This window comes from Mobula birostris, chromosome 6, assembly GCF_030028105.1.
Source record: "Mobula birostris isolate sMobBir1 chromosome 6, sMobBir1.hap1, whole genome shotgun sequence".
Lineage (NCBI taxonomy): Eukaryota > Metazoa > Chordata > Chondrichthyes > Myliobatiformes > Myliobatidae > Mobula > Mobula birostris.
In genome coordinates, this window is record NC_092375.1 from 151,672,715 (window position 1) to 151,692,802 (window position 20,088).

Sequence of the window (20,088 nt, forward strand, 5' to 3'; positions counted from 1 at the left end):
AACGTAAAACTAGACATGATTAAGCGTTTTGATTGTGGTGAACGAAGTAAGGACAACGTGAGTTTGGCTTGTGGAAGCTGACGAAGATGATGTTGAAGAGATTTTGGCATCCTATGACCAAGAACTGATAGATGAAGAGCTGATGCAATTGGAAGAGGAAAGGATAACAATCGAAACTGAATTCATTAGCGAAATGAATGTGAAGCAACTGCGTGAGATTTTCGCTGCAATGATAAAGTACAACTTTAATTTTGAAAGGGTACGTAGGTTTAGGGGATATTTGAAGGATGGTTTGAGTGCTTACAAAGAACTGTATGATAGAAAAATGTGCGAGGCTCAGCAGTCAAGCAAGCCTTCCACATCAGCCACCGCAGATGATGAACCTCGACTTTCGACATCGAGGCAGGCAGTCATAGGAGAAGATGAGCTGCCTGCTCTAATGGAAACAGACGACAATGAGATGACACCCCAGTGTCCTACCACCCCAACACCCAGGCCACGGCCAGACACTGATTCACTGAGAATGCAGCGGTAGCGGGGAGGCACACATCTTTGAGAAAAAAGCCAAAATAAACATGCTAATTAATTAGGTGCAATCAGCAATCATCTCTGATCTGGGCCGACAATTATGTGTCGGGTGGCACCTAATTAATTAGCATTTTTATTTCAGCTTTTTTCTTAAATGTGTGCTGGGTGCGTCCCGGCTACCACTGGACCTCTGCATGCTTCACAGCAATGTATCAATCGCTGCTCGGAAGGTGGGGGCCACTGCACCAGTCCAACCTGTGACAACTCAGTCTAACACACCATCATCAGTGTGCTCGGCGCTGTCCCGATTCCGGTAAGTGATACTACACTGTACATACATTATTTCTACTTTATATCAGCTGTGTATTCTTACGTGTTATTTGGTATAATTTGGCAGCTTCATAGCTTAAAGGTTACTGGAGAGTGTTTCTGCCAAGAGCGCTTGCGTGAGATTTTCGCTATGGAGAACAGTGCCGGCGATGATTGTGGAAAAGTATTTCGATCTTATATAGGCTGTGTATTTATCATATCATTACTGCTTTTACTATATGTTACTGTTATTTTAAGTTTTATGTGTTATTTGGCATGATTTGATAGGTTATGTTTGGGTATGCGAACGCTCACTAAATTTTCCCATATAAATAAATGGTAATTGCTTCTTCGCTTTACGAAATTTCGGCTTATGAACCATTTCATAGGAATGCTCTACCTTTGTTTGGCGGGGGAAACCTATATACAAAATCAACTGATTCTACTTTGTCTAGCCGGCTTGTTATTTCTTCGAGGAGTTCCAACAGATATGTCAGGCAAGATGTTCCCTTAAGGAAACCATGCTGACTTAGGCCTTTTTTATCATGTGCCCCCAAGTACCCTGAAACCACGTATTTAACGATTGATTCCAACATCTTCCTAACCACTGAGGTCTGACTAACTGGTTTATAATTTCCTTTCTTCTGCCTTCTCCCTTCTTGAAGAGTGGAGTGACATTTGCAGTTTTCTAGTCCTCTAGAACCATGCCAGAATCCATCGATTTTTTTTTTGAAAGATTACTACTCCACAATCTCTACAGCAACCTCTTTCATAATCCTGTGGTGTAAGATCATCTGGTCCAGGTGACTTACCTACCCTTATGCCATTCAGTTTCCCAAGCGCCTTTTCCCTAGTAATGGCAACTTCACTCACTTCTGCCTGCTGACACTCTTAAAATTTTGGCATACAGATAGTGTCTTCCACGGTGAAAACTGATGGAAAATACTTATTCAGTTCATCCACCATTTCCTTGATCCCCCATTACCAGCATCAATTTCCAGAGGTGTGATATCTACTTTCACCTCCCTTTCACACTTTATATATGTGAGGAAACTTTTGGTATCCTCTTTAATACTATTGGGTGGCTTATTTTTGTATTCCATCTTTTCCTTCTTTATGACTTTTAGTTGCATTCTATTGGTTTTTAAGAGTTTCCCAATCCTCTAACTTCCCACTAATATTTGCTCTATTATATGCAACCCTCACCCCCCGGCTTTTATGTTGGCTTTGACTTCTCTTGTCATCCATGGGTGTATCATCCTGCCTTTAGAATACATCTTCCTTGGGATCTATCATGCACTTTTTGAATTGCTGCAAGAAACTCCAGCCATTTCTGCTCTGTCATCATCTCTGCTAGTGTTTCCTTCCAGTTAAATTTGTTCAGCTTCTCTCTCATGCCTCTGTAATTCCCTTTACTTCACTTTAATACTGATATATCTGATTTTAGCCTCTCCTTCTCAAGTTGCAGGGTGAATGCTATCATATTATGATCACTGTCCCCTAAGGGTCCCCTTTCCTTAATCTCTTTTATCACTTCTGGTTCATTGCATCCAGCACTCAATCCAGAATAGCTGATCCCCTAGTGGGGTCTACCATGAGATGATCTAAAAAGCCATTTTGTAGGCATTCTACAAATTCCCACCCTTGGGATCCAGTACCAACCTGATTTTCCCCATATACTTGCAAATTGAAATCCCCCATAACTTTTACCCTTGCAGATTCTTAGCTCTACCCACAATGATTTTACACCTTCCAATCCTATGTCACCTCTTTTTAATGATTTGATTTCATTTTTTAACCAACAGAGCCACCCCACTCCCTCTGCCTACCTGCCTGTCCTTTTGATACAAGGTGTATCCTTGGACATTGGGCTCCCAGATGTAATCTTTTTTCAGCCATGATTCATTGATGCCCAAAATATTATACATGCCAATCTGTAACTGTGCTACAAGTTTGTCTACCTTATTCTGTATACTGTGTGCATTCAGATATAACACATTCAGTCCTGTATCCATCACCCTTTTTGCTTTTGTCCTCTTTTTATATTACAACTCATCCCATTGGCTGCAATTTTGCCCTTTCATCAGCCTCTCCTTGCTAGCAGTCTCACTACACACTGCCTCTGTTTGAAAACTATTTACCCCATCCTCAGCCCTATCACTCTGGCAAAATTAGTTTCAACCCTCCCGAACAGCTCGAGCAAACCTGCTCGCAAAGATATTGGTCCTCCTTGAGTTCAGATGTAACCCATCCCTTTTGTAGAGGTTGTGCCTTCCCCAGAAAAGATCCCAGTGATCGAGAAATTTGAACCCCTGCCCTCTGCACCAGTTCCTCAGCCACACATTCATCTGCCAAATCATCCTCATCTTAAACTCACTGGCATATGGCACAGGCAACAATCCAGAGATGAATACCCTGGGGATGCTGCTATTCAGCTTTCTACTTAGCTCCCTAAAATCTCTCTTCAGGACCTCCTCACCTTTCCTACCTATGTCATTGGTGCCAATATGTACCAAGAATTCTAGCTGCTCACGCTCCCCCTTTAGAATGGACCTGATCGGAGGCATCTCTACTCTGGCACCTGGGAGGTAACATACCATCCGGGTTCTTGATCATGTCTACAGAATCTTATTTCTATTCCTCTAACTATGGAATGTCCTATCACTACTTCAGTCCCCTTAACATCGCTTTTGAACCCTGGCATCAAACTCAGTGCCAGAGACCCGGTCACTGTGGCTCCCCCGATAGGATGTCCCCCTCATCAGTATCCAAGGTGGTATATTTATTGTTGAGGGGAATGGCACTGGCTGCACATTTCCCCTCCCTGAAAGTTACCCAGTTACCTGCCTCCTGCAGCCTAGGGTGGCCACCTTCACTTGGCTCCTATCTATCACTTCTTCAGTCTCTCCTATGAGCTGAAGATTATCCAGTTGCAGCTCCATTTCCTTAACGTGTTCTCTGAGGAGTTTCAGCTTGGTGTGTCTGGTGCAAGTGTGGGTATCTGGGAGGCTGCAGGTCTCTCAGAATTCCCACAACTCACACACAGAACAAAAACATAGCCCCTGGAGCCGTTCTTACTGCACTAACTGCTCTAACAGATGAGGAATGAAGAATGAAGGAGATGAAGAAAAAGAAACTTATCAGGTACTTACCTTGCCCAAGTAACAACACTTGAACCATGTCTTCATCTTTTATGAAGCAAACCTAACCAGGAAACAAAGATTTGTTACCTGGCAAAGTTGACTCATCTGTTTTCCTAAGTATGTTGCACAATATGTCTTTCAAATTCTCAGACATTTCATCTGTTTGTCTTTAAACAGAGTTGTCCCTGAGCAGAATTACTTTAATTATTTGGTCTCGTGACTTATGCAAAACCATACACAAAACCTCCTTTACTGCTGGCAGAATCAGTTCTTCCCCAGTTGTACGGGGCTTTCCAGATAAATGAAATGTTGTATAAAGCATGCAAACTATCACTGCTTTGTTGTGAATTGCTGGCAGACGTGTTTGAAGTGTTTTCCATTTTTGAAAGATTTCACAAAGCAGTAAGCCAAGTTCTTGTTTGCTTTATCGGACTGTATTCTTTTCAAATATTAAAGGACCCTGGACGGTTTCATTACTTCATTTGGAAAAAAAAACTTTTTCACGCAACAGACACATTGGTGCTGTTGTTTGCCTGGAGCTGGTATAAATCCATATTTTAGATACTCCACACTGTACAGTCCACACCTCTTTTTCCTTTGGTCTGCTTCTGCCATTTTTATTATGGTTTAACTACTACAGTCGGTCACCTATTGCTTAAGTCCAACCTCGGACGCTGCAATCAATAGAAGGGAAAAGTTATGACATCATCAGAACTCAGGAAAAACCTGACTTTCTGCCTGAAGGTACATAAGGTGGGGCAACGTATCTCGATTGGGCCATGGGCTAGAGAATTGTGGTTAAGACCATTTGATTGGACAGATTCTGAACTTTACCCCATTGAATGCCATCCTGTAATTCACAAGAAACGCATCACTGCATGATTAGAGTATGAGATTCATACTAGCTAACACTACTACAATAGTGAGTGTCAATAATGCACTAGCTGGACCTAGAAATAACATGATTTCTTCAGTCCAGATTTCTCATGATCTGCCAAATACAGAAGTGTCACATTGCTTTTTAACAACTATAATGCACTTCAATCAGAGCCTAAAAGAACGGTGGGTTAGCGAGAAATGAGGTGATGCGATTAAGTGATCATTGTTATCAATTATGAGGCACTAAGGATCAAATGCTTATAGTAAGTAATTTATTTCCTAAATTAATCTTGTAATCCCTGGGCTGCCCCCCTTGCTACCAAGCATTCCCCAACCACCTCTTTATCTTTATAGCCCTCTATCACCCCCTGGGGGTGATATCGCCCAGTTTGGGAACCACTGGGTTATAGTAACACACTGTGCTTTAAGGAAGATATTATATGGAATATTTTGTTTGCCCAAAATCTGCATGGCAGCTAAAGAAACATTTTCACTATTAGGTAGGCTTGTCTGTTACTCATGCCTATTTATCACTCATAATTTCATTGAATTTTTGTTATAAGTTGTTCGAAGTGTAGGATGAAAATATCATGGTCCCTTTGACAGCCCATCGGGGATCTGAATGTATAAGGCTAGTGGGTATGTATTTTGTCATACAAGCAGGCTGAGAAATTCTGAACCAAACTTTGCAATAGCTCAGAATAGCTCACAAGGAACAGGACTAGTCCAACCCAGCCAATTATCGCCCAATCAACAGCAAAGTAATGGAAGGGGTCTTCAACAGTGTTATCATGCAGCACTTACTTGGCAATAACCTGCATATGGATGCTGAGTTTGGGTTCTGTCAAGGCCACTCAGCTCCTGACCTCATCACCTCCTTGGTCCAAATATGGACCAAAAAGTTAAATATCAAAGGTGAGGTGAGAATGTTAGCCCTTGACATCAAGGCAGCATTTGACTGAGTATGGCATCAAAGTGCCCTAGCTAAAATGGAGTCAATGGGATTTGGGGAGAAAACCCTCTGCTGGTTGGAATCATACCTGACACAAAGAAAGATGCTTGCAGTGGTTGGAGATTAATCATCTCATCCTCACAACATCACTGCAGGAGTTCCTCAGGGAACTGTCCTAGGTCCAACCATCTTCAGCTGCTTCATCAATGATCTTCCTTCCATCATAAGGTCAGAAGTAGAGATTTTTTGCACCACTTGTGCCTCCTCAGGTAGTGAAACAGTTCATACCCAAATACAGCAGGACCTGAACAATATCCAGGCTTGGGCTGACATGTGGCAAATAACATTCGAGTCATGGAAGTGCCAGGCAATGACCATCTCCAACAAGAGAGACTCTAACCGTTGTCCCTTGACATTCAGTGGCATCGCTATCACTGAATCCCCTACTATTAACATCCTGAGGGTTATCACTGACAAGAAACTGAACTGGTCTAGCCATATAAACACCATGGCTACCAGAGCAGGTCAAAGGCTAGGAATCCTATGGTGTGTAACTCACCTCCTGACTCCCTAAAGCCTGTCCACCATCTACAAGGCTCAGGTCAGGAGTGTAATGGAATACTCTCCACTCACCTGGATGAGTGCAGATCCATCAACACTCAAGAAACTTGACACCATTCAGTACAAGGCAGCCCACTTGATTGGTACCCCTTCCACAAGCGTCCACTCTGTTCACCATCAACAAACAATTGTAGTGGTGTGTAATATATGCAAGATGCACTGCAACAACACACCAAAGTTCCTAAGGCAGCACCTTCTAGACCCATGACCACTACCATCTAGAAGGACGAAAACAGCAGATACCTTGGAACACCATGACCTGGAAATCCCCCTCCAAGTTGATCACCATCCTGACTTGGAAACATGTCGCCATTCCTTCATTGTTGCTGGGTCAAAATCATGGAATTCCTCTCTCTAACAGCACTGTGGGTGTACTAACACCTCAGGGACTGTAACGGTTCAAGAAGGCAGCTCAGTACCACATTCTCAAGGGCAACCAGGGATGGGCAATAACTGCTGACTTACCTGATGATGCCCACATCTCATAAATGAATAAGTAAAAAAAATGGTGTATGATTTGGAATGGATGACTTTGAGGTCAAAGCAGGTACAGAAAGAGAGAAACACAAAAAGGAAAAAATGAGTTATGAGAGAAGAAAGTAAGAATTTTTTATTTAGATCTCATGTAATGAATAAAATCTGGAAATGAGAACTTGCACTTATGATTGCTAATTTTAAGTCTTAAAGAGTTTGACAATAAGGCAGACAGGCATTAAGGAACACTTATTATGGTTTTAAAAGATTATTTAATTTAAAAAATATATCATGACCTCTGTCGTATAATCACAATACTTGCTGTGCAAAAAGGGAAGGTCATGCAGCTTAATGGAAAGCTTCACTAGTTTAATATATTTCAATGAGAAACCATACAGCACGATACTGTATTCTACATAGGTGATAGTGGAGCAACATCAGATAGTGAACTGCATCTTGTTAGTGTTGTGTTTAATTGTGCTCCTTTGCCTGGTTTGAAATTCCTGTGGTGTCTGTTCACAGTAAGTTTCATCGCTATTTTAACACTCATTTTTGGGCAATCAAATTAAATGTACATTAATTTAATATTTATGATCACAAAGAGGCAATTTCATAAAGACACACGTACACATACACAGACGCACAGACAGGACGGACAGACAGACACAAACATACACACACACACACACACACACACACACACACACACACGATACAATCATTACTTGTTTTGTTTATACACTGATTTTTCTGTTGCTTTGCTACAGGGATTGGAGCTGGTTCAACTACACTGGTGTTTGAAGGAACTGAACTGGAACTTAACCCAACCTGTGCTGTCTTCATCACTATGAATCCAGGTTATGCTGGTCGTTCAGAGTTACCAGACAACCTTAAGGTAATATTCCTGATTCCTTGCAATATATGAATCATGACAATTTATGAATGTTATTGTTTGTCACATGATTAATACTTAAGCATCAATTGGTCATCCATAATAATTAAAGTACTTAGCTGCAATTAGATACATAGATAAAGAATTGAGATGGGCTTCAAAATTCAAGATCGTTTATAGTCATTCTCAGTACATAAGTGTAAAGGAGAATGAAATGTTATATGCAGCACAATAAGCATAAAGAACACGATAAATATAAATACAAATAATTAACGTATATACATAGAGTGATTGTATGTATATAAAGATACACTAGGTACAGGTATATATGAGGTGACCCCGACAGGAAATGAAAAGTAGTGGTGGTGGGGAGTGTAGCGAGGTTAATGGGTGGATGTGTTGATCAGCCTGATAACTAGGGGGAAGTAATTGTTATTGAGTCTGTTGGTCTTGGCATGGATGCTGTGTAGCCTCTCCTGTGATGGGAATGAGACAAGCAGTTCATGAGCAGGGTGGATGAGACCCTTCATGATATTTCTGGGCTTTTTTTTGGCACCTTTCTGTTATTTATGTCCTTGATGGTGGTTAGGCTGGTGCTAATGATGTGTTGGGCAGTTTTAACTACCCATTGTGGAGCCCTCCTGTCTGCCACAATGTTACTTCCATACCCCAAATGATGCAGCATGTTAGGATGCTCTCCATTGCCAATCTGTATGGATGTTCATACTCCAGTTCTCTTCAGCTTTCTCAAAAAGTAGAGGTATTGGTGAGCTTTCTTGGCCGTGGAGGATGTGTTCTGGGACATGATAGGTTATGCGAGATGTGCACAAAAGAGGTTGAAACTGCAGGCCATCCAATTCAATTAAGTTTTGAGAAAAATGATGTTTTGCTGTTAAAGAATAGAATATTTAAATAAAATTCAGTTGATAAATAATAACAAACAAGATTTTTACTTTTATATATTGGGCTCATTTTTTATCTAAATTGAACGTGAGTTCTTAGCCAGATTCAATGATTTGTTTTAACCTGCCCCCTCAAGTAAAGGGAAGCAGTTCTTATTAGCAGTTAATGGGACATGTATTTACATGTGCTAATTGAAATTCAATTATGCCGAAGGGTGCCAGCTGTGAATTTAGTCTTACCTGAGCTGCAAGAACTGTGCAGTTTTACAGGTATATATTTTTTTTTCTCTGTTTTTGGGGAGAACAAAGAAGACATTTCTAGACCTCACCAGGAGGATTTAGGTCTTCCTAATGTTAGAATTTCCATAGAACTACTCAAGTAATTTTAGCTCACAGAAATAAAATGCTTTCTGTTCACTTCCTGCTTGTTTTGGTTGCATATTATTATTGTAACCTGGAGTCAGAAGTTGAGCCAACATCCTTGGGAATCTTTCCTGGTGTTAAAACTGTGAACATAAGTTTATTTTTAATATATCTGTTTTTTTGTTATTGTGATATTGTAGGCTCTCTTTAGAACAGTGGCTATGATGGTACCAGACTATGCCATGATTGCAGAGATTGTACTTTACTCTTGTGGTTTTGTCAACGCTCGACCACTATCGGTTAAAATTGTAGCCACCTATCGACTTTGTTCAGAGCAATTATCATCACAGCATCATTATGATTACGGTATGCGTGCAGTGAAATCCGTCTTAACTGCTGCAGGAAATATTAAGGTAATATGATGCATAGTCAGCCTAAAATGACTTTTTTTCTAATGGAAGTTGATTGTGCTACACATATAATGAAATGTGATTTGAAGATAAATGAATGATAGTATTTTTTTGTTCCTTTTAGCTTAAGTACCCAACGGAAAATGAAGAGATTTTACTCCTACGATCAATTATTGATGTTAACCTCCCCAAATTCTTGTCTCATGATTTGCCACTCTTTGAGGTAAAATCACCTTACCTTCTCTGCATATTTTTTTTTAATTTTGAGTTCCATTACAGTAAAATTAACACTGTTTAATAGCTTATCAAAATATAATTACAATTAATTCATCAATTCATTATTTACAGTGCATTCAATCTGTAATAAACTAGTGCATGTTTAAAAGTGATTCGAACATATTACCTGGAAAACTCGTGAGCTCATGTGGGTCATTAGTTTGAATGCCTCTGAAGAATTGTGTACAGTTCAGCTGATTATACTACAGGGTATTTTGGGGATGTTATTGTGATACAAAGATGAATACAGTATTCAATTTTTACAGGAAATAAGGTTATTGAAGTGTGGTGAAAAACTAAAAAGAAATTATGTTGGAAAAAAGATTATTTAAAAAATCTGTATCATGATATTGCATATTCTCAGAGGTATTTAATTGAAATCTATTTGAATTATTTGACATGTACTTAAGGTTTATACTTTCAGTTACAAATTTTAAAAAAAGTAAACCTTTCTGTAAATTTTTTCGGAAATGACAAGTGTTTTATTTGCAGCAGTTCTTTAGTTCTGAAGAATGAGCAAGGATTGAACTCCTTTTCCCCTCTGCTGATGTTAACTCTGTTTCTGTTTATTTGCCATCTACTACCTGTATTTAGGGAACATTCTTCTTCAAAAGACCACTTACTTGTGGTTAATTAACTTTACTGAGTACATACTCTAAGATTTTAATGGAAATCAAATATTTCTTTCTCTCAATAAACTGTAAATAGGATTTGAGTCTGTTTTGTTGGTGCAAGATGTGTTTTTGTAGCTCTGGCACCCAACTATGAAAAACCTCTGATTCCAAGAACAAAATGCAATTTTAAGTATTTTATTTCAGTATGTAAGGAAGTCTTTTGGCCCCTCATATCATCAGTCCTTATTCATGGTTTTCTGTTCTCTGTTTTGCCTGGTCATATCACTCACCACTCTGGTCAGTTAAATAACAACAACTGCTCACTGATGCCTTTTGTGTCTTCAACTTAACTGCACTCTATGACCATGTCATATCCTCCTTTGAACTTCTATTTTTAGCAACTAATTGTTGTTCATCATTTTTCTTCAGCTAACCCTAACGGTGCACACCTTACCTCCTCAAATGCCCGCCCTTGCTCACCTGCAATTACCTCCCAACAAACTATTTATGTCCCTATCTTTATTCTGTCACCTCTGGAATATTTGTAGGCTGCTTTCTTAGTTCCCCTCCTATTTATCAGTTGCATGCTATCCATTGTGTGATCTTCTGCGTGAATCATAATTTTATTTCTCTTCTACCACTGTTACCTTCTTAAATTCTACTCTGTTTAGTTGCCTGTCTACCACTAGAACTTTTTTGTAACTTACCTTTATCTAAATCAACATTATCTTATTATTATTAGCAAGCTTCATACTCCAAATTTACTGTTTTTTCCATCTTGTTCACTTGTTTACAAGCTGACTCAGTTTTCTTTGCATACATGGTTCATTACATGGTTTCAGTACCACCAGGTTCAATAACAGATATTACCCCTCAACTATAGGGCACTTGAACCAGAGGGAATAACTTCATTGAATTTCACTCACCTTATCACTGAACTGTTCCCACAACCTATGGACTGACGTTTAAGGACTCTTCACCTCATGCTCTCAATACTTATTGCTTATTTATTATTATTATTATTTTTTCTCTTTTGTGTTTGCAGAGTTTGTTGCCATTTGCACATTGGGTTGTTTGTCTATCCTATTGAGTGCCGTATTGTGTTTCTTGGATTTACTGTGTATGCCCTCAAGAAAATGAATCTCAGTGTAGTGTATTGTGACATTTATTGACTTTGATAATACATTTACTTTGAACTTTGGCCTTTTTTCAAAACTTGCTTTTCCAGTTTCCATACAACATCTATTTATTCATGGTTTTCTGGTCTCTTTTTTGCCTGGTCATATCCCCACTGTGTACATTCATCTATTGATGCTTCTGGAACATCACTGAAGATGTGTCCAGAAGCATCAATAGATGTAGGTCTCTTTTTTGCCTGGTCATATCGCTCATCACTCTGGTCAGTTATATAATAATAACTACTCACTGATACCTTTTACGTCTTCAACTTAACTGTAATCTATGACCATATTATATCCTCCTTTGAACTTCTATTTTCAGCAACTAATTGTTGATTGTCATTGTTCTTCTGCTAACCCTGTCTCACATTCTCACTCAGGGTTCAGTAGTTCTGATGCTTTTCTTGCCAGCTTGTACACATCCATTCTTTACAAACCTTGTGCGCTGAATGCTCTGCTTTCATGCACTGTTATTCATATTTACTAAAATATGCATTTTATAATAAATGCACACAAATACTCATCCTTATCTAGTCATGCTCTTCTGGAGTATTACTTGTTTGCTGACAACTTATATCGAAGGTTAAGTCTTTTTGTAAGTCATCCCACATGTTATCCTTCTGAGCTTCTAACTACCTTTGAACTATTTTGACCTTTAAACTATTTCTTATTTTTAGTACCTGTGTCTAAGATTTTGACTTGGTGTTTAATGACCACCAAGGTTTCTTTTTAAATGAAAACTTCTTCCATGAAGGGCACTATCTAAATGTTAGTTGAATCTACACATTTAGACCATAAGACCATAAGACAAAGGAGCAGAAGTCGGCCATTTGGCCCATCAAGTCTGCTCCACCATTTTATCATGAGCTGATCCAATCTCCCATTTAGTCCCACTCACCTGCCTTCTCACCATAACCTTTGATGCCCTGGCTACTCAGGTACCTATCAATCTCTGCCTTAAATACATCCAATGACTTGGCCTCCACTGCCGCCCGTGGCAACAAATTCCATAGATTCACCACCCTCTGGCTAAAAAAATTTCTTCGCATCTCTGTTCTGAATGGGCGCCCTTCAATCCTTAAGTCATGCCCTCTCGTACTAGACTTCCCCATCATGGGAAACAACTTTGCCACATCCACTCTGTCCATGCCTTTCAACATTCGAAATGTTTCTATGAGGTCTCCCCTCATTCTTCTAAACTCCAAAGAATACAGTCCAAGAGTGGACAAATGTTCCTCATATGTTAACCCTCTCATTCCTGGAATCATTCTAGTGAATCTTCTCTGTACCTTCTCCAACATCAGCACATCCTTTCTTAAATAAGGAGACCAAAACTGCCCACAGTACTCCAAGTGAGGTCTCACCAGCGCCTTATAGAGTCTCAACATCACATCCCTGCTCCTATACTCTATTCCTCTAGAAATGAATGCCAACATTGCATTCGCCTTCCTCACCACCAACTCAACCTGGAGGTTAACCTTAAGGGTATCCTGTACGAGGACTCCCAAGTCCCGTTGCATCTCAGAACTTTGAATTCCTTCCCCATTTAAATAATAGTCTGCCCGTTTATTTCTTCTGCCAAAGTGCATAACCATACACTTTCCAACGTTGTATTTCATTTGTCACTTCTTTGCCCACTCTTCCAATCTATGCAAGTCTCTCCGCAGACTGTCTGTTTCCTCAGCACTACCAGCCCCTCCACCTGTCTTCGTATCATCAACAAACTTAGCCACAAAGCCATCTATTCCATAATCCAAATTGTTGATGTACAATATCAAAAGAAGCGACCCCAACACGGATGCCTGTGGAACACCACTGGTAACCGGCAGCCAAACAGAATAGGATCCCTTTATTCCCACTCTCTGTTTCCTGCCAATCAGCCAATGCTGTATCCATGTTTGTAACTTTCCCGTAATTCCATGGACTCTTATCTTGTTAAGTAGCCTCATGTGTGGCGCCTTGTCAAAGGCCTTCTGAAAATCCAAATATACAACATCCACTGCATCTCCCTTGTCCAGCCTACTTGTAATTTCCTCAAAAAGTTGTAATAGGTTTGTCAGGCAGGATTTTCCTTTAACGAATCCATGCTGAGTTCTGCCTATCTTGTCATATGCCTCCAGGTACTCTGTAACCTCATCCTTGACAATCGACTCCAACAACTTCCCAACCACCGATGTCAAGCTAACAGGTCTATAATTTCCTTTTTGCTTCCTTGCCCCCTTCTTAAATAGCGAAGTGACATTTTCAATCTTCCAGTCCTCCGGAACCATGCCGGAATCTATTGACTTTTGAAAGATCATCGCTAATGCCTCCACAATCTCCACAGCTATTTCCTTCACAACACGAGGGTGCATTCCATCTGGTCCAGGAGGTTTATCTACCTTTAGACTATTCAGCTTCCTGAGTACTTTCTCTGTCAGAATTGTGACCGCGCACACTTCTCTTCCCTGCCACCCTTGAGTGTCCGGTATACTGCTGATGTCTTCCTCAGGAAGACTGATGCAAAATACTCGTTCAGTTCCTCTGCCATCTCCTTATCTCCTATTACAATTTCTCCAGCATCATTTTCTATCGGTCCTGTATCTACTCTCACCCGTCTTTTTATATACTTGAAAAAGCCTTTAGTATCCTCTTTGATATTATTTGCTAGCTTCCTTTCATAGTTAATCTTTTCCCTCTTAATGACCTTCTTAGTTTCCTTTTGTAAGCTTTTAAAAACTTCCCAATCCTCTGTCTTCCCACTAATTTTTGCTTTCTTGTATGCCCTCTCCTTTGCTTTAACTTTGGCTTTGACTTTTCTTGTCAACCACGGTTGCATCCTTTTTCCATTCGAAAATTTCTTCTTTTTTGGAATATACCTGTCTTGCACCTTCCTCACTTCTCACATAAACTCCAGTCACTGCTGCTCTGCCGTCCTTCCTGCCAGTGTCCCTTTCCAGTCAACTTTGGCCAGTTCCTCTCTCATGCCACTATAATTTCCTTTACTTCACTGAAATACTGATACATCAGATTTCAGCTTCTCTTTTTCAAATTTCACAGTGAACTCGGTCATGTTATGATCACTGTCTCCTAAAGGTTCCTTCACCTCAATCTCTCTAATCACCTCCGGTTCATTACACAATACCCAATCCAGTACAGCTGATCCCCTAGTGGGCTCAACAACAAGCTGTCCTAAAAAGCCATCTGGCAGACATTCTACAAATTCTCTCTCTTGAGATCCAGTGCGGACCTGATTTTCCCAATCCACTCGCATGTTAAAATCCCCCACAATTGTCATAGCACTGCCCTTGTGACAAGCCTTTTCTATTTCCTGTTGTAATTTGTAGTCCACATCACTGCAGCTGTTTGGAGGCCTATAAATAACTGCCATCAGGGTCCTTTTACCCCTGCGATTTCTTAGCTCAACCCATAAAGATTCTGCACCTTCTGATCCTATGTCACCTCTTTCTAATGATTTAATATCATTTCTTACCGATAAAGCCACGCCTCCCCCTCTGCCTACCTTCCTATCCTTCTAATACACTGTGTATCCTTGGACGTTCAGCTCTCAGAGACATGCATCCTTTAGCCACGTCTCAGTGTTGGCCACGATATCATACCTGCCAATCTGTAGCTGTATGACAAGATCATCCACCTTATTCCTTATGCTGCGTGCATTTATATCCCTGTGTATTTTATGTGTTGCAGCTGTCTTTGAATGAATGAAAGTATTATAGTGGTGTTGTTCCTCCTGAATAAAATTGCCAATATCATGCACCCTGGGAACTGAACTTATGAAAGCAATTTACACTGTTGACTATTGGTCTCCTGTCGGCATGTTTGAAGCAACGATTTGGACTAAATCATATTTCATCCCATTTTGAAGTCAATTAAAATTATCTTTAAAACTATAGAAGCCTTAACATTCACTCATAATAAAGATTAATAGTTTGTCATTGTACTACATATTTTGATGCTTTGGCTGTTCCTTGAGTAATAAACACCTTCAGCATTTTTTTAATCTTATCAGGGAATCACTTCAGATTTGTTTCCTGGAATAAAATTGCCAAAACCTGACTATCGTATCTTGCTGGAAGCAATCAAAGAGAATTGTGAACGCATGAATCTGCAAATGACTGACTTCTTCTCACAGAAGATCTTACAAATCTATGAAATGATGATTGTGCGTCATGGCTTTATGATTGTTGGAGAACCATTTGGTGGAAAAACATCAGCATACAGGGTTCTGGCAGCTGCTTTACACGATATTCGTGAGAAGGTAGAGATAAAAACAAAATCATCATCTGGTGCATCTTCAATTATTTTACCATCAGACTGTTCTGGGTATAAATTGGAATCCTTGGGCAGACCAATGGTCAATTTAACTTTTCAGTTCCATAAATAAACTTGTACATTGTAAATAAAAAGACATTATTAAGAAGTGACATTTTGACTAGAAATACATCCCTAGTCAGAAATGTTAAGTGTGCTTTTAGATGTGCCAGCATATTGTGCTTTACTTTGGAGATTAATTTCATTGGTATAATTAATTTCAGAGAGAGCATAATTTGCACCATAACATGTCTAGGTATAATGGACAAGGATGAATTTCTAGGCTTTTATCTGTCCAACATATCTATCAATTATCTTATATTACATATTTGACATTTTATAACACATAAAAAGAAATTAGAATGACAGTATGCATTAACTTAGAAGTTTAAGTGTGGACAAATGAATCTATTAAAATTAGGTGGAATTGAGAGTAGTAAGGAGTATTTAAAGAGACTTCAAAAAATTATAGGCAAACAAAGTGCATGGGTGAGTAAGTGGCAGATGGATTGAAGTTGGAATAAGGTGAGGTTATGCGCCTTAGTAAACAAAATATGAAAGCAAAGTATTTTTATAATAATGACCAGGAATTGTTGAGGTTCAGTGGAACTTAGATGTCCTTGTGCGCATGTCACTGAAATATAACATTTATAGTAACTACCATTTAGAAGCTTAAATTGTATTTTGGCTTTTATTAGAAAGGGACTTTACTATGAGATTTGGGAGTTCTTACTGCAGTTATATAGGACCTTAGTGAGATCTGAAACATTCAGTTTTGTTCTCCTTATCTATCATCAAAAAAAAAGTTGTCATAGAGAAAAAAACTGTAATGATTGACTAGTCTGATTCCTGAGATGATGAGTTTTCCATATGAGGAGAAATTGTGCAGACTATGCCTATATTCTCTAGAGTTATGAAGACTGAAGGGTTATCCCATTGTGACTTACAAAATTCCTATGGAGCTTGGTAGCATAGAATCAGGGAGGAATCTAGAACCAAGTCTTAGGTTCTCAGAATCTCAGAGTAAGGGATATGTCATCTTGGACTGATTAGATGGTGGGGAATCTTTGAAATTCTGTCCCAAAGGGCTGTGGAGGATTACTTACTGAGTTTATTTGGAACAGAAATAAATACATACCTGGATAATAAGAGAATCAAGAAATATAGGGATATAGCTATGACCTTGATGATTGATGGAGCAGACTCATAATATTTTGTTAAGACTATTAGCATCAAGCAAATGGGATGGTATAATGCAAACCTTACCAACTTCTTAAAATAGAGGAACAATACATTGTAATTCAGACCAAGGAAAACATTGATTGCTGTATTCGTTAATTTGACATCCTAAGTAAAAGGATGAAGTGAATTCTGGGCTGTTACGAGAAACAAAGAAAGAACAGACTGAGACCATCATTTCCAATCATCTTTGGCTGTGAATATGGTGCTATGGACTGGAAGGATTCAGTGTAAGAAAAAATGCATTAACTAAGTATTTATAAGCTAGGTACCCCAACATTAGTGGTGGGTAAATCAAAGTAATGCCTGATGCATTTGAATTTTGAGTGGAGTTAATATAATGATCAATAAAGGCAGCGCAGTTGATCTTGTTGCTGTGAACTTTAGGAAAACACTTGATGAGATCTCACATAGAAGAATGCTCAGAAAAATAAAATAAAATAGAATTAAAGGAAAGTGGCAAAGTCATCAAAATCAGCTCAGTGGCAAAATGATAAAGGTAATGATCAACAAGTATTTAGTGACAAGGAGGCTATTTGCACTGAGGTTTTATAGGGCTTGTTGCTAGATCCCTTCCTATTAATGGAACATATTAATGACATGGCCATAAATATTGGAGACAGCGGTACTAAAATTGTCCATATGGTTATTACAGAAGAAGAAAGCTGTAGGAAGTTATCAATTGGGCTGAGGCAGATGTGGCAAATAGAATTCAATTCAGAAAAGTGTGATACATTTAGAAAAGGCAGATATGGCAAAGAAATATTCAGTAAGTGATCAGATACTGTTTCAGCAGGTGATGAGAGAGTGAGGTAGGTTGTAAAGCATTTTAACATATTCTTGAAGTACTTAGTTAAATGGTTAAGGAAGCATACCGAAAGCTTCCCTTTATTGCTGAGGTGCACAATCTAACAGCAGGGACCTCATAGTAAATACAGGTTTATTTGTTACACTGCAGTGTATATTTCCAGTTGTTACATTTTGGGAAGCATGGCTTTGAAGAGAGGATACAAATGGTGATATTTGGGAAGTTACTATGAGGGACAATATTATTCTTAATGAGAGAGGGTTAATTTTGCTTTATTTGGAACAAAGAAGGCCAAGGATTGATTAATTCAAATATATGTAAAGATTAGACTTGTGGACAAAGTGATGAGAGGCCTGATCAGAGAGGTCACTAATTAAGGGGCTTGAATTCAAAGGAAGTTAATTATGAAAGATGGGAAAAAACATTTTCATCGGGGTGCTTGTGTTTTGGGACTTATTGCTTGAAGGGGAGGGACAGGCGGAAATCATTATCATTTTAAAAAATACCTAGAAGAATACTTGATATGCCTTAGTCCATGGGCCAAGAGCTAAGACGTGAGAAACAGGGGCTTGATGTTTTTTTATGTGTGGTTACATTTTCTTTCATTAATGTCTTGGTAATGCACTGCATATCCAGTCAAGCCATTTTATACTTTTTTAAACTAGCACACAATTAATTATTCATTTAGAAATGCTGCTTTTTATAATTATTTCTATCAAATATTCCACAAAATGTGTTAATTATCTTTTGCCTAGGGGCTAATGGAGGAAAACAAAGTTCAGATTACGGTGATTAATCCTAAAGCCATTACTATGGGTCAACTGTATGGCCAATTTGATAAAGTCTCGCATGAATGGTCAGATGGAATACTGGCTGTTAGCTACAGAGCCTTTGCAGTTTCTTCTGTAAGTATTTGTGAATTACGTTAATTTTCAGCTATACAAAAATATTACACATACTATGACATGGAGAAACACATAAAATTCCTTGAACAAAAGATTAGAAGTATTTGGCTTGTGCGCATTAGTTTTTTTATATAGAAGAGCAAAATATAACTTGTATTTCTCTAGTTTCCTTTAACAACTCATGGAACACCCCAAGCACTGTGCAGCCAATGATTTATTTTTTTAAATGCATCCATTGTTATCATGAAGAAAGTGGAATAGCAATTTGCACATTGCCTAGTACAGAGTTTTTCAACCGGGGTTCCACAGAATCCTAGGGTTCCATGGGAGGTCGCTAAGTGTTCTGTGAGAGATCGCAATTTAAAAAAAAGTGTTTTTTGAATTTCACGCAATGTGCAGTGCTGGCGTTCGCAGTGGTTGAGCATTGACCGAGCAGCCCCGTTAGCAATCTCGTTAGGGGTTTCTCAGCTCAGTGTTGCAGTGCATATTAGGATCGTGTTTACTGAGATCATTTTCACTTTTTCATGTAAGATAGGGGAGGCTGTTGATAATTGGTGAGTGCTGTATTGCACGGAGGGGAGGATGGTAGGCTAATGAGAAGCATGAAGTCCGTTTTCTAAGCCTTGAATGGACTCGCTCAACTTGGGTTGTGACGTCAGCCTCTCCCTTCTGAACTATCTCCCCTAGCTTCCCTTTATGCACCACCAATTAACTTATGGAACAAGCTACCAATGTAGTAGAAAACTGGAGGAAAATTTTCATTCTAAAGATGGCCCAGTGTGGTGATTTTTGAGGAGGAGGTGTGAGATGGAAGAGGGGGATTCTAGGCCTAGGCCTGCAGACAATTCTGATAAGATTAATGAGGAAGAACTACAATTTTCTGGTCATTTTACTGCATTACTACATCAATGGACACAAAAAGAGGAAGAGTTCTCAACAGGGTGTTTGAGCTGAAAGGTGTACTTTCCAGAAAATACTAGACCAGATATTGGCAAGTGCTTTGAAGATCAAGAATGGCTGCAGAAACTAACCTACTTAAGAGACATTTTTAATCTTGTGAACCAGTTGACCAAGTCTCTGCAAGGCCCTGGAGAACTAGTTTTGACTTCAGGTGACAAGATTCTTGAATGTAAAGGAAACTGAATTTTTGGAAAAACCATGTTATGAAAGGAAACCTTGAAATGTTTCCACTGCTGCTTGGCTTGAGAAGGATATCAGAAAATCTTGAGTCTTATTAAAAACCACCTGGAAGAACTGCAGAAGAAAATTGAAGAGTATCTTTTC

At 39.1% G+C, this 20,088-nt stretch overlaps 1 protein-coding gene across 2 annotated transcripts in view; it reads left to right on the forward strand.

Moving 5' to 3' along the window:
- dnah7 (dynein, axonemal, heavy chain 7) overlaps positions 1-20,088 on the forward strand; it is a 309,070-nt gene that overhangs the window by 92,414 nt on the left and 196,568 nt on the right. For both annotated transcript variants that reach the window (XM_072261643.1, XM_072261644.1), the window contains 5 exons: positions 7,674-7,801; positions 9,264-9,476; positions 9,598-9,696; positions 15,551-15,799; positions 18,655-18,804. In XM_072261643.1, coding sequence (XP_072117744.1) covers positions 7,674-7,801; positions 9,264-9,476; positions 9,598-9,696; positions 15,551-15,799; positions 18,655-18,804 — 839 coding nt within the window. The remainder of the gene's footprint in view (positions 1-7,673; positions 7,802-9,263; positions 9,477-9,597; positions 9,697-15,550; positions 15,800-18,654; positions 18,805-20,088) is intronic.